The sequence below is a fragment of the Felis catus genome, chromosome B3 (genome assembly GCF_018350175.1).
Source record: "Felis catus isolate Fca126 chromosome B3, F.catus_Fca126_mat1.0, whole genome shotgun sequence".
Classification (NCBI taxonomy): Eukaryota; Metazoa; Chordata; class Mammalia; order Carnivora; family Felidae; genus Felis; species Felis catus.
This window is the reverse complement of record NC_058373.1, coordinates 93289588-93304078: the sequence shown is the minus strand read 5'-3', so window position 1 is coordinate 93304078 and position 14491 is coordinate 93289588. Positions and strand designations below refer to the sequence as shown.

The following is a 14491-nucleotide window of genomic DNA, read 5'->3' as shown; positions in this document are numbered from 1 at the left end:
AGAGAGACAGAGCATGAACGGGGGAGGGGCAGAGAGAGAGGGAGACACAGAATCGGAAACAGGCTCCAGGCTCTGAGCCATCAGCCCAGAGCCCGACGCGGGGCTCGAACTCACGGACTGCGAGATCGTGACCTGGCTGAAGTCAGACGCTTAACCGACTGCGCCACCCAGGCGCCCCAAGAGCCCATGTATTAAAGAAGAAACCACAAGGTATTATCCAGCATTACTCCCATAACAAAACCAAAGACATCCTAAGACAAGAAAACCACAGATCCCAGGACTATAGACAAAAAATACCCACCTAATTTTAGCAAACCAACACCAGTGATATATTAAAAATATAACACTTCATGATCAAGTGCTACTAATCCAAGCAATACAAGTTATCTTTTTTCAACATTTGGAAATCAATGACTGTAAACCATTCATATTAATGGAATAAAGGAAAAATACATGATTATCCTAATAGACATTGAGAAATCACTTGACAAAATTCAATAACCATTCACGATAAAAACTCAAACTAGAAAGAGGAAGGAACTTTAACCTGATAAAGGACTTTTATGAATCTATAGCTAATATCATACTTAGAGGGAAAATACCAAATGTTTTGTGCCTAAGATTAGGAATAAGGTAAGATGTTTGTTCTTAATATTTGTATGCAACATCATATTCAATATTCTATTCATTGCAATTCAGACAGGAAAGGAAAAGAAATTAGAAATATACAGATTAGAGAAGAGGAAATAATACAAGTTGATCCTGGGCAATCTTGTGATGGCAAAAAATAAAGAAATGTAAAATGTGCCATGTTGACAAAGCACAGCAGCCAACCTGAGGGAGATCTTAAAGTTGCAACAATTTGAAAAAGTGAGTAATGAATAGTTTTTATAGATATAGATAGATTATAACCCATAAAATAAAATAAAAATCCATCCATCTACAATAATATAAATATTTGAGTAAGTGAATACATGGAGGAAAAGTAGCAGTTTTCTTCATGCAAAAATTCAACTAATAAATGTAGAAGAATAAGGTAAATAAAAGATCACCATTAGACATAAATAAATAAATTAATAAATCCCACAATAATTGCTGCAGGCAAGATCCATCAATGGTTGCTAAGATTTGTAAACTACAGTATGATGAGAAACAGGAGATTTATATAGTCTCAAAGTATTCCAAAATATCTATTATTTATAAGGGGGAAAATAGTAATTTTGCAGTGACGAAACCCAAGAGAAACCACCTTATCAGAGGATCAAGGTTAACACGGTCAGTAAGAAGGCACAGCAACATCATGCACCTCATGAAATGATGCACTGAGAAGGGTACAACTTGACTTTTGAGGTATTTTTTGTCAAAAAATGCATAACCTCAAATCTAACTGTGAAAAATGATCAGATAATACCCAATTAAGAGACATCTACAAAATAAGTAACTGACCAGAAAGGGCTTGGTACACAGTATATTCTCAATTAATATTTAAAAAGCTACTTTTTGTTGGTTGCAAAAAAAGTTTTTGACCAAAATGTCTGACCCAGGATTTTATGTGATTGTATCTTTTTTTTTTTAAATATTCAATGACACTTTTTTAAAGTTTTATTTATTTTATTTTTTTTTAATTTTTTTTTTAACGTTTATTTATTTTTGAGACAGAGAGAGACAGAGCATGAACGGGGGAGGGGCAGAGAGAGAGGGAGACACAGAATCGGAAGCAGGCTCCAGGCTCCGAGCCATCAGCCCAGAGCCCGACGCGGGCCGAACTCACGGACCGCGAGATCGTGACCTGAGCTGAAGTCGGACGCCCAACCGACTGAGACACCCAGGCGCCCCAAAGTTTTATTTATTTTTGAGAGAGAGAGAGCGAAAGAGAGAGAGCACTTGCATACACACAAGTTGGGTAAGGGCAGAGAGCGAGAAGACAAAGAATCCCAAGCAGGCTCTGGACTGTGAGCGCAGAGCCCGACACAGGGTTCAAACTCATGAACCTGGAGATCATGACCTGAACTGAAGTCAAGTCAGATGCTTAACCGACTGAGCCACCCAGGTACCCCTGTGATTATACCTTAATGTGAAAAAAACAGCAGATTCTGATTCCATAGGCTTGGGAAGATTACAAAATTTGGATTTCTTTTTTTTCTTTTTTTTTTTTTTTTTTTTTTTTTTTTTTTTTTTTTTTCAACGTTTATTTATTTTTGGGACAGAGAGAGACAGAGCATGAACGGGGGAGGGGCAGAGAGAGAGGGAGACACAGAATCGGAAACAGGCTCCAGGCTCTGAGCCATCAGCCCAGAGCCTGACACGGGGCTCGAACTCACGGACCGCGAGATCGTGACCTGGCTGAAGTCGGACGCTTAACCGACTGCGCCACCCAGGCGCCCCTTTTTTTTCTTTTTTTTAAGATTCAAATTTCTAGTAAGTTCTTAGGGGATGCCAGTGGGGCTGTTTTATGGACTGTACTTAGAATAGCAAGGTCCCAAAAGCATGTATTTTCACATGGATTTTAATTTTTTAACAAAATGTATATTTTAGTTTATGAAATATTTCAAAAATATACAAATCTAGAAAATATGAAAGATACTTATATATCTACCATGTAGTTTTAAAAATAATGTTTAAAATATATTTTAAAATATGCCAGAGATCATACTTTCAAAAGAAAAAAAAATTTAAGTTATATAATCAATCTATTACATGTTACATAATGTAAACAGGTTCCACAATAGCATATGTAATTATATTCATAAAAATTTTAAGAGGATTCTTCTGCCTGGTGGTGATTGGTTAAATTGTTCTTATAATGTCTGTATTTTCTTTTTTTTTTTTTTTTTTTAATTTTTTTTTCAACGTTTATTTATTTTTGGGACAGAGAGAGACAGAGCATGAACGGGGGAGGGCAGAGAGAGAGGGAGACACAGAATCGGAAACAGGCTCCAGGCTCTGAGCCATCAGCCCAGAGCCCGACGCGGGGCTCGAACTCACGGACCGCGAGATTGTGACCTGGCTGAAGTCGGACGCTTAACCGACTGCGCCACCCAGGCGTCCCAATGTCTGTATTTTCTAAAGTTTTTTTTTTCTTTAATCATAATTATGTATTATTTTCATAATCAAGGGGAAAAAGTAAAGGCTATTATTTAATACAAAATCAATTAGAGTTGTCCAACACAGGCCTAATATTGACAAGTTCAACAGCACTTTATTAAACCACATTAATGCTTTAATACTGTTTAGTGCATATAAAAGAAAGTTGCTGTGAATATGCAATTCCCTTATTAAATCTAATTACCTCACACTTTCAAAGTTCTTACTTTCAACTTTTAAAACTCCATTCAGTTTTGACAAATATCCCTGGAATAGTTCATAAAAATATCCAAATGAGACTACTATCACTAGGGAGTAATTTCTCCAATGATGTGAACTATCAAATGAGCCTACCTTTCAGCTGAATTCAAAGCATCTCTAGAAACAAAGGATGACCGTGTATTTCCAACAGTACCAGTATGAGATCGTCTTCCTTTTGCTGAAGGAGTATCTAGTGGTATCTCTCCCAAACCCTTTAAGTAATATAAAGAAAGGCAGTGTAATAAAAGTCTTTTTAAAAAATTTTAAAAAATGTTTATTTTTGAGAGAGAGAAACAGTGTGAGTAGGGAGGGGCAGAGGGACAGCGAGGTATAGAATACGAAGCAAGCTCCAGGTTCTGAGTTGTCAGCACAGAGCCTGACACGGGGCTTGAACCCACGAACCGGGAGATCAAGACCTGAGCTGAAGTTGGACACTTAACCAACTGAGCCACCCAGACGCCCCTAAAAATTTCAAAACTAGTAAAGTGAAATAATTTATACAATGCAATTTTCAGAGAACCCATTATTGATCTTTGTAATTGAAAGCATTTTAATAATCTGCTACGCTTCTGCTTCAAAAGGTATCAATCAATACATAAAATACCTTCTAATTAGTAGTAAATTAACCAAATTAATAGGAAATGACACTGGCAGGGTAAAACTGTTTAACATGTTTAAAATTAATATGCTATGTTTTATAAGTATTCTTCTTAAACCTTAAAATCTGTAGAGAAAATATGACCACATTACATAAATAATGAATTCCTATGTGTGAGAATAATGAATTCCAGTGTGAGAATAAACACTTACATAAGAACTATTTAAAAATACTTGTACTTGAAATGACTCACAAATATAATCTGCCTCACGCTGGTAAGATAATTTTTTGCATGGTTACTTTAGTTATTTCTGTATGAATTAAGCTAAATGAGCAGAAGAAAATGCTCTAAAATGTATATTATCATACATCTTTGAAATACTATCCTTACATAAATGAATCCTTTGCCGAAGATTATCAGTAAAGAATAACATAAATTACCACAGAATAATTCTAGATTATTTAACATATTTTTGTAAAAAATAATATGTAAGTGGATTACTTTTTTATAAGACACTTTTCATATTTTAATTTACGTGATATTCCCTCAGTCACTCATTTCAGACATGTCCGAATCCCCATTATCTACCAGGATAAATAAGACATGGGGCTTCCCCTCAAGCAGCTCCCAATTAATGTTCTGCAGTGTGATAGGAATTCTAATAGTGGAATATGCAAGGTAAATAAAGTAGGAATCAAGCATGAAGAACATCACTATTCTTACCTTATAAAAATAAAACTTCAGGTGAAAGAAATAAAGTGATGTACCTAACATTATAGTTCACTAATTCTCAGAGTTGTGATTCAAACCCAAGTCTTGTCACTCCAGTAAACCACACTATGTTCTATCAAGTATCGAGCTTCTGTTCAATAAACATTTACCAACACTATGAATGTCTACTCCAAGTTTTTCAACTGCAGTTGTTGAAATGCTACTGTAGATACAGTCTGAATGGTTAACAGAGAAATAATTGAAGTAATTACTTGTATCCTTTAGCTTCCTGGTACTTTGCTTTTATTTATTTTTTATTATTATTTTTTTCTGGTACTTTGCTTTTAAAGCTGTTTATAAAATAAACTTTTTCCACATACCTTTTGCCGTAAGCTTTTAACAGATTCCTTAATATATGGCAAGTCTTTAGATGGGACATATTTTTCAAGCATTTTATCAAAGTTTGGATGACACATCAAAAGGAAAAGCATCTTTCGACCATAGTACCTATGGATATTTGAGAAATATGTAAATACTGTTATATACCTTAAACAAACTCAGTTTCTGTCCTTAGATGCAATTTTTTTCAACAGAAAAAAAATCTATCAACATCAAAACTGTCATCCCTATTTTAAATAAGCCACTGAAATGTAGTTATATTAATTGAGCTGGAATAAAGCATTTTCCTGCCCCTCAGTTTTAAAAAACACTATAGCTTCAATTCTTTCAGTTATATGTCAGATGGAGAGCCAAAGGCTTGAATTCTATTTTTCAGACACCCTAGGGTCCATATCAAGGCCAGCATTTGGCAGAACTGTGAGTTAGAAGTTTGTCTTTATCCTGGGCTCCTTGCCCAGTGAGCTTTTGCTGCTCCCCTGCTGGTCAGATGTTCTGACCTAAGTCAACCTTCCCTAGATTCTGTAGGAAATACAGAACCTTTTTTTTTTTTTTCATGCCAAAACTTACCTGGGTTCCAATTCTTCAAAACCTATTCTCTGCTACCTAAAACACACCCAAAGTTAGTTGATAAATCATTAATGATATATTAATGAATGTGTAATGCTCTCCAAACTAAATTTTTTACGATATATAAATTTTAAAATTATTCATTAAAAAAAAAATTCTCTCAGGATAAAGCCTTAAGCCCAGATATCATTCTAATGGAAGAACTGCAGATATAGAAGTATATACTGGAGATATTTTTGAATAGAGGGGTCTTACAGTACCTTTTAATTATACCATATTACTATCCTTCAAGGAGGCATGGCCCTAAAGCTAATTACAGTTATTTTTTTCCCTACAAATTGGAATATAAGGAACTAGAAGAAGCAGAGAAGGCAAGGCTTGGGGGATAGGGAGAGGGTACAGAATGATTTCAGAAATATCTGTATCAACTAGACTCCAACTATAATGAAATTATAGAGAGGTAGTATCAGAAAATAAAAACTACCATTCTCTCCTCAGAACCAGAATAAAGTCTACACCCTGATAAGTAGTTCCTAATCAGTTATAGTTTCAAGGATGATTATAACTTTTAGCCAAGAATATTAAAAACTGTAGGTCCATCACAAGCCCTTAATGATAGGAGAATGGCTAAAACAATCAAGTAAACAAGCAATGGGGACACTAAATGTGAGAAATATTAAAACTGTAAAGGTGTAACTATTTTATAACTTTAAAACTTCAAATAAGAAATCAAGAAATGATGAAATGGATTAAATCAATTACCATGTCATTTAAGGAAAGGTTAAGATGTACACAAAACAGGGGCGCTGGGGTGGCTCAGTCGGTTAAGCGTCCGACTTCGACCCAAGTCATGATCTCACAGCTGGTCAGTATGAGCCCCACGTCAGGCTCTGTGCTGACAGCTCAGACCGTGGAGCCTACTTTTGGATTCTGTGTCTCCCCCTCTCTCTGCCCTCCCCTGCTTGTGCTCCATCTTTCTCTCTCTCTCAAAAATAAACCTTAAAAAAAAAATTTTTTTAAAGATGTACACAAAACAACCATTATGAATCTTTTTCTTGTTCCTAACTATCTATTATGATCTGAACCCTCCTAAATTGCTTTGAACTTTACTTTGGTATACACAACTTCTAAAATGGCTCCTCAAAGACGTCCTGCCCTAATCCCTACAATTTGTAAATATGAGATATAACTTCCAGGATTATGTTATATTATATGGTATAGTTAACTCTAGGATATGGAGATTTTCTGGGTGGGCCTAATCTAATCAGACAGGCCCTTAAAAGCAGAGAGCTTTCTATGGCTGGTAAGAGAAGAGGAAGTAAGACAGCTTCTAAGCAACAGGGGGACTCAACATACTGTTTGGCTTGAAGATGGAGGGGGCTGCATAAAAAGGAATTTGGGTGGCCTTAAGGAGCTGAAAGAGGACCCTGGTTGACAACAGCAAAGAAATAGAGACCTCAGTCCTAAAACTATAAGGAACTAAATTTGGCTAACCACCAAAAGGAGTTTGGAAGCAGATTCTTCTACAGAGCCTCTACATAAGATCTCAGCCTTATCGTTACTTTGATTTCAGTCTTGGGAGACCCTAAGCAGAGAAAGCAGTTGAGCCATGCAAGACCTCTAACCTAAAGAACAGTAAGCTTAAAAAGTCTGTGTTGCCTTAAACCACTATGTTTGCGGCACTTTGTTACACAGCAATAGAAAATGAATACGTTGACTTTCTATATTAGCTTCTGGTATAATGATTTCCATAAGATTAACTCCAGTTACCTAAAGTCAAGGATACCTTTGTCTTAAAAAGGTTAATACTTTAATATCCTTCTTTACTTTAGTCTCTATGAACTCAGGATCCCCCCTCCCCACTTTTAATCTATCTTTATATGTAACTGCCATAAATTTTTAGATTTTTGTATGGGACATTATCAATCACCTAGTCCCACCTTCCTAATTTTACATACAAGAAAACCTAGCCTAACAGACAGTAAGTAATTTGCTTTAGGGCAAACAGTAACTGGGGCTAGGAATTGAACCTAGGCTCCTGACTACAACTAAAATTTCTGCCACCAATACATCTAGGGGCACCTGGCTGGCTCAGTCAGTAGACCATATGACTCTTGATGCTGGGGTCATGGCCTTAAGACCCACTTTGGGCAAAGAGTTTACTTAAAAAAAAAAAGTTACCAACACGGATAATGTACCATCCACATCTTAATTATTTCGTCATTTCTCTCTTGACTGTTCTTAACCTTTGTAAAATTGTTCTTCAAATACAGTGTTCAGAAATTTATGGGATTTTCTAAGTGCAGCTATATCATGTTTCAGGAGATAATATGTTACCCATTTTGCTTCCTGTATTTTTCATCTGTACCTACTTCCATGATTTCACCTAACAGCTTGGAAAATATATCACTTCCCCTAAAGGCATTACCTTACACTTGCCCAAAATAAAGTTCTTCTGCCACTTTTCTGCCCACTCAGTCTTGTGCCGTTTTCATGCAGTTCATCCCTGTGACATGGCATCTCACTACCCAGAAGTAGGTAATGTCATTTGCAAATTTGGAGAATTCACTGTGCACTCCCTCAAGATCATTTGCAAATTGGTTAAATAAGTCCATCCCCCAGCACCAATCCCTGTGGACCCCACTTGTCAATTTAGGAAAAATGTTTATTCTTTTTTAACCTTTGCTGCCTACTTTCAAGCCATTTTCCTAACAGATTCAGCAAATATTATTAGCAGCTATTCACCTGGTTTCTTGAGAACTGTCCTGAGCAAACTTGGCAGCAGCTGGTAATATGCGGTCGGCCATATCCTTTGTTCCAGATAAAATACGCTCTGGTTCCATAAATTCCACTACATCTGATAAGTGCTGGGCTGTACATCTTCTTACCGCAATGTGTAAATGGCTACAGGAAAACATGGCCAAACAAATCGGATGTATAAACTATTTACCAAAGATGTACCTTTAAAGTTAAATGATTAAACCTCTTCTAACCCTGAACAACCATCCTTGGAGGCTAAAATGACAAATTACATTAGTTACCCTCCACCTAAGAAGTTAAAAACAACAACAACAACAACAAAAAAAAAAAACAAATAAAAAAAAGAATTTAAAAACAAAACAAACTCATAGTCACTGACATTTATTTAGTTCCATATCTATGAATGTAAGTAAAATTACTATAATACCAATATTATTATTCTTTATATGCTCTCCACCTAATCTGATGTTTATCATATGGGAATTACTTATTTTTTGACTGAAATAATACTGATGTTTGCTTTTTTTCCCTATATCCCAGACTACAAACAATTGACTTTTTAGTTTAAGGACACATTGATTATTTTGAACATTACCTTTGTCCTCCACTGATAAGAGCAACAACTGCACGTGCAGGAGTTACATTGCTGACCATAGCTCTCAGGGCTTTGTCAACATCTTCTCTTATAAATGTATTTGATTCTCCAGCCTTGTGCAACAAAACTTTTACTGTAGCATCTAGTTCTTGATCCATGCTCTTTTTCAGGTAAGTGAAAAGATCACTTAAACAGACCACAGCAGCACGAGAAACTCCAGAGCGTAAATTTTTCACCTAAAAAAAATTTCCAAAATGTATATTTTGCTGATATTCTGAAAGAAAATCAGTAATAATAACTTTGAAACCACATTTACTATTACAGTAACCTGTTTTAATACATATTATCTTACGCCCTAAAAATTAACATGTAACAATTTTTTTTTTAAGTTGTGAAGTAAAAAAAAAATTAAAAAAAAAGTTGTGAAGTAAGGTATAAGCTACTTTTTTTTTTTTTTAAAGTAAAATCTACCGTTTAGATTTTACGGGCTGAAACTCACAAACCCAAGATCAAGAGTCACATGCTGTAATGCTGAGCCACCCAAACATAAGCTACTTTTAACTACATACAAGCTGTTTATTGTTTATATCACTTAGTACAGAAATATTTTTAAAAGTCAAATAAATGTGGCATATTTATTCTTTGTCGTCCAAACAACCCTTAACTGGGCTGAAAACTAAGTTTACCTCTTGAACTACTGCAAAACTTGTTTCATGCAACTTTGTGTTCAATACTTCAGAATGAAAAGCAGCTAAGCATCTAATAAAATTCAGTCCTTCAATTTTCTTCTCCCTATGGGAAAAAGAAACAAATGACAGAATCACTTATTACATGGGGCTCAAACAACAGGATCTCAGATATCTTGTCTTTTGTGCATGAAATACTGCCAAAGAGGAGACCTTGCTTATTCTCCCATACCATTTAGGAATTTCAAATAAAAAATACATAGTTTTGTTTGTTCCAATAGCTGTCTTCAATGATTCAAAATATCTTTTAAGACCCAAAATCAACATTGACAGTCAAACAAAGTTCATGCTTTGTAAATAAAAAGGAATATTTCCCCCCTAGTGATAGGAATGCCATATTCTTTCTGGAGAACAGAAGGTGAGGGAAGCAATAAAACAAAAACGGAAGGAGAGAAGCAATTACCTCACTGGCAAATATATAATCCAAAAGCAGAAAACCACCAACAGATGGTTCTATAATTTGTGCTTTTCTTTCATTATCTGGCTTAATGAGGTAGATGAAGGGTAGGCAGTACTAACAAGAGGGTGGGATTCAAGTGGGATTTAGATGTTAACAATACAAATTTGATGATTTTCATCTTGCAGGTTTGAAAATCTGAGCCAAAATGAATTTCCTTAGAAATATTATAATATTTCCTTGGGTAATATTGATGGTGGTCATTTTTTAAAGCATTTAAATTCCCTGAATGAGTTATGGAAACTTCAGAGAAAGGAAAAACACCTAAGAATCCAAGGTGGGAAGAATAAATGGATCTATTTGTTAATAGCTTTCCGGTTCAAAATGATCATTTTTTCAAAAGGATAAAACAGTTTACAATTACAATTTAAATGCAGAAACAACTCTTCTATACACATAAATAACAGAAAGTACAGTCAAGAGAGAGGGAGACAGAAAAAGTAATTAAGAAAAAGTGGCTAAAATTTTTCCAAATTTGATCAAAACTATCAACCCTCGAATGTAAGAACATACCCCAAACAGGATAGCACAAAAAAAAAAAAAAAAAACCCACAACATGGAACATCATAATCAAATTCCTAAGAAGAATGTTAAAACGAAACATAAGGTTGGGTAGCAATATTAAAAATAAAGCAATATAAGAGGATGGGGAAAAGTACACTATTTTAGTAAAAGTCATGCCAGAAGGCTTTCCTGAGGAGGTGACATTTGATACTCACATGAAGTGAGAGAGAAGCCACTTGGAAGAGTGTTCAAAGATTAAGTACAAAGATCTTGAGGTATAAATGAGCTGGGTGTTAAGGAAATAGCCAGATGGCTAGAGTGGATAAGTAAGGCAGAGCACTGTAGGGGATGAGGCTACAAAGAGGCCATACACAGATAATGAAGGACTTTGTAAGCTATAAAAACCAGTTAAAAATTTTTTTTCTAGTGTTCTAGAGGGCCATTGGAGGGTTTTATGTGAGGGAATCCCAGGGTCTGATTTATGTTTTAACAGCATCACTCTGGCTGTTGTGTGAGTTCAGCAATAATGGAGGCATGCAAACCAGTGATGATACCACTATAGCCAGATGAGAGATAAATGTAGCTGAAATGTGTTCTGAAAGTAAAAGAACTGATGGAATGTGAAGAAACGAGAAAAAGTCAACACTGACTTGGTATGAACAACTAAATGTCCATGGCAGGGCTATTAACTAAGATGGTGAATACTGAAGCAGATTTGGGATTAGGAGGTAGGTAAATAAAAACTTCTGTTTTAAAGATTTTTAAATCTATGTTCATGAGATATTTTTTTATGTCAGTCTGTAGTTTTAATTTTATATGGTTTTGGTATCTGGCCTCAAAGAATAAGATGGGAAGTACTCCAGCCTCTTCAGTTTTCTAAGAAGTTTGTGTAGAATTGATTTCTTCCTTAAATGTTTGATGTAATTCACTATTAAAACCATCTGAACCTGGAGTTTTCTTTGTGGAAAAAGTTTAAGCCCAATTTCAATGTCCTTAATAGATTGGATTATACAGGTTGGGTTTTTTTTTTTTTTTTTTTTTTTTTAGTTAGTTTTAGTAGTTTGTGTCTTTCAAGGAATTTGTCCATTTCACTAAGTCATCAAATTAATGGGCATAAAGCTGTTTATCATATTCCTTTATTATTTATTTAAGAGCTACATGATCAGTAGTGATGTTCCTTCCTTCATTCCTGATTTGGTAATTTGTTTTTTATCTCTTTTTTTGCTCGATCAGTCTGATTACAAGTTTATCAATTGATCTTCTCCAAGAAACTGCTTTTGTTTTCATTGATTTCCTCTAATGTTCGCCTGTTTTCTTTTCTTTTTTTTTTTTACTTCTACTGCTATTTTTATTATTTCTTTTCTTTACTTATTTTGGGCTTCTTTTGCTCTTCTGTTTCTAGTTTAAGGTGAAGGCCAAAGTCATTGACATAAAACTTTTCTTCTTATGTAACATAGGCGTTAGGGTGCTATAAATTTCCGTCTAATTTAGCTGTATCCCGTAATTTTTGATGTTTCATTCTTAATTTCGTTAAATTCAAAATACTTTCTAATTTCTCTTTTGATTGCTTCTTAGATCCATGGGAAGCTTCTAAGTGTGCTAGTTTCAAAACACTTAGAGATTTTCTAGTTATTTGTTCCTAATTTCTAATTTAACTCTACTCCACTGTAGTCAGAGAACAAAATTTGTATAATCTGAATCCTTTTAAATTACTTATTTTAGGGAAATCTGGCTGGCTCAGTCAGTTGAGTGTCCGACTTACAACTCAGGTCATGATTCCACAGTTCACAAGTTTGAGTCCTGTGTTGGGTTCTGTGTTGACAGCTCAGAGCCTAGAGACAGATTCTGTGTCTCCCTTTCTGTCCCTCCTGCATTAGCACTCTGTCTCTGTCTCTCTCTCTCAAAAATAAATAAAAACATTAAAAAAATTTTAATTACTTATTTTATGATCCCAAATACTATTTTCTCTTGGCAAATGTTCCTTGTGGACTTGAATATAAATTCTGCTGTTTTAGGTGGAATATTCTATAAATGCCACTAGGTCAAGTTGGTCCATCATGTCAAGTCTTCCATATTGTCACTAGAGGATTTTCTTTCTTCTAGCTCTGTCAATGAGAGAGGTTTGTTGAAGTTCTAACCATTAGTGTGGATTTATTTCTTCTTGCAGTTCTACCAGTTTTTACTTAATGTATTCTGAAGCTCTGTTATTTGATAAGTAAAATCAGGATTGCTTGATGAATTAACCTTTTTACCATTATCATTATAAAATGACTCTTTTTATTCCTAATGTGAAATACATAATTCTAGGTTGGCACCCATGATTCCTGCCCCTAGGTGTATACCACCTGATAATACCCTTCCTTTCTGTGTGAATATGAAGGGATATTATTTCCCTCAATCATGTTATGTTATTTGGCAAAAGGGATTTTGCAAGTTGTCTTTCAGCTCACTGATTCTCTGTTCATGTCTTTCCTCTAGTTTCTTTAACACACGGAACAGATTTATAACTATGGCTATAATGTCCCTATGTACTAATTCTATCATCCATATCATTTTTGGATTAGTTTCTGTTGTTGGTTTTTTCTTCTCATCGTAGGTTGTATGTCCCCGCTGTTTTGCATGCCTGATAATTTTTTATTGGGTGTCAGGCATTATGCATTTTACCTGAGATATTTTTATATTCCTAAATCATTTTTGAGCTTTGTTCTGAAATGGAGTTGGGTTATTTGAAAAGTCTGATCCTGTTAGGCTTTGCTTTTATGCTTTGTCAGGTAGGAGCAAACTAGTTTTTAGCCTACAGTTTAGTTTACCACACTAAGAAGCAAAACTCTTCTGAGTTTCCTACTCAATGCCCTGTGAATTATGAGGTTTTCCACCATGCCGGTGGGAACAAGGAGTATTCACGGATTGTTCCCTGTAACTTCATCCTAGTTCTGGCTTCAGGTAATTTTCTTACATGTATGTCCTGACTAGTACTCAGCTAAATATTTGAGAAGACTCCTTTACAAGTCTCTGGAGTTCTTTGTGAAGCTCCATCTTCTCTGGTACTCTGCCTTGCAAACTCTAGTTACCTTGGCCTCCCCAAACTCATAGCTCCATTTCCATCTCTGCTGGTATTTACAGTTTTCCTTTCATTGAGCTATGACCTGAAAACTCGGTAGAAAGAAAGCCAGGGCAATTGTAGAGCTCACCTTGTTCGTTTCTCATCTCTCAGGGATCACTATTTGTCACAACCTGGTGAACGATATTTTAAAAACCACTGTTTCATTTATTTTGTACAATTTCTCTAGTTCTTTCAGATGTGTAGGCAAATCTAATGCCTGTTAACCCATCTTGGCAAGAAGTGGAAATCAAGAGTTCTATATTGGATATGTTAAATTTAAAATGTCTATTGGCAGGGTGCCTGGGTGGCTCAGTTGGTTAAGCGTCCGACTTTAGCTCAGGTCACGATCTCATGGTCTATGAGTTCGAGCCCCACGTCGGGCTCTGTGCTGACAGCTCAGAGCCTGGAGCCTGCTTCGGATTCTGTGTCTCCCTCTCTCTCTGACCCTCCCCCGTTCATGCTCTGTCTCTCTCTGTCTCAAAAATAAATAAACATTAAAAAAAAACTTTTAAAATGTCTATTGACATCAAAGTGAAAGTGTCAAGTAGGCAGTTGGATTATAAGTTTAGAGCTCAAGAAGATATCTAGGATCCAGACATACATTCATGAGAATCAAAGTATGGACTGAATTCAAAGCTATATAATGAATGTAATCATTTAGGAAACAGGTTGGCAAACTATGACTCACAGACGGAATCTGGCCCC

At 35.5% G+C, this 14491-nt stretch overlaps 1 protein-coding gene across 3 annotated transcripts in view; it reads right to left on the bottom strand.

Annotated features, from left to right (window-relative positions):
• Positions 1-14491, bottom strand: part of TOGARAM1 (TOG array regulator of axonemal microtubules 1) — a 76094-nt gene that overhangs the window by 14691 nt on the left and 46912 nt on the right. For all 3 annotated transcript variants that reach the window (XM_045059866.1, XM_045059867.1, XM_045059868.1), the window contains 5 exons: positions 9663-9768; positions 8977-9212; positions 8367-8525; positions 5036-5162; positions 3439-3557 (listed from right to left, as the gene is read on the bottom strand). In XM_045059866.1, coding sequence (XP_044915801.1) covers positions 3439-3557; positions 5036-5162; positions 8367-8525; positions 8977-9212; positions 9663-9768 — 747 coding nt within the window. The remainder of the gene's footprint in view (positions 1-3438; positions 3558-5035; positions 5163-8366; positions 8526-8976; positions 9213-9662; positions 9769-14491) is intronic.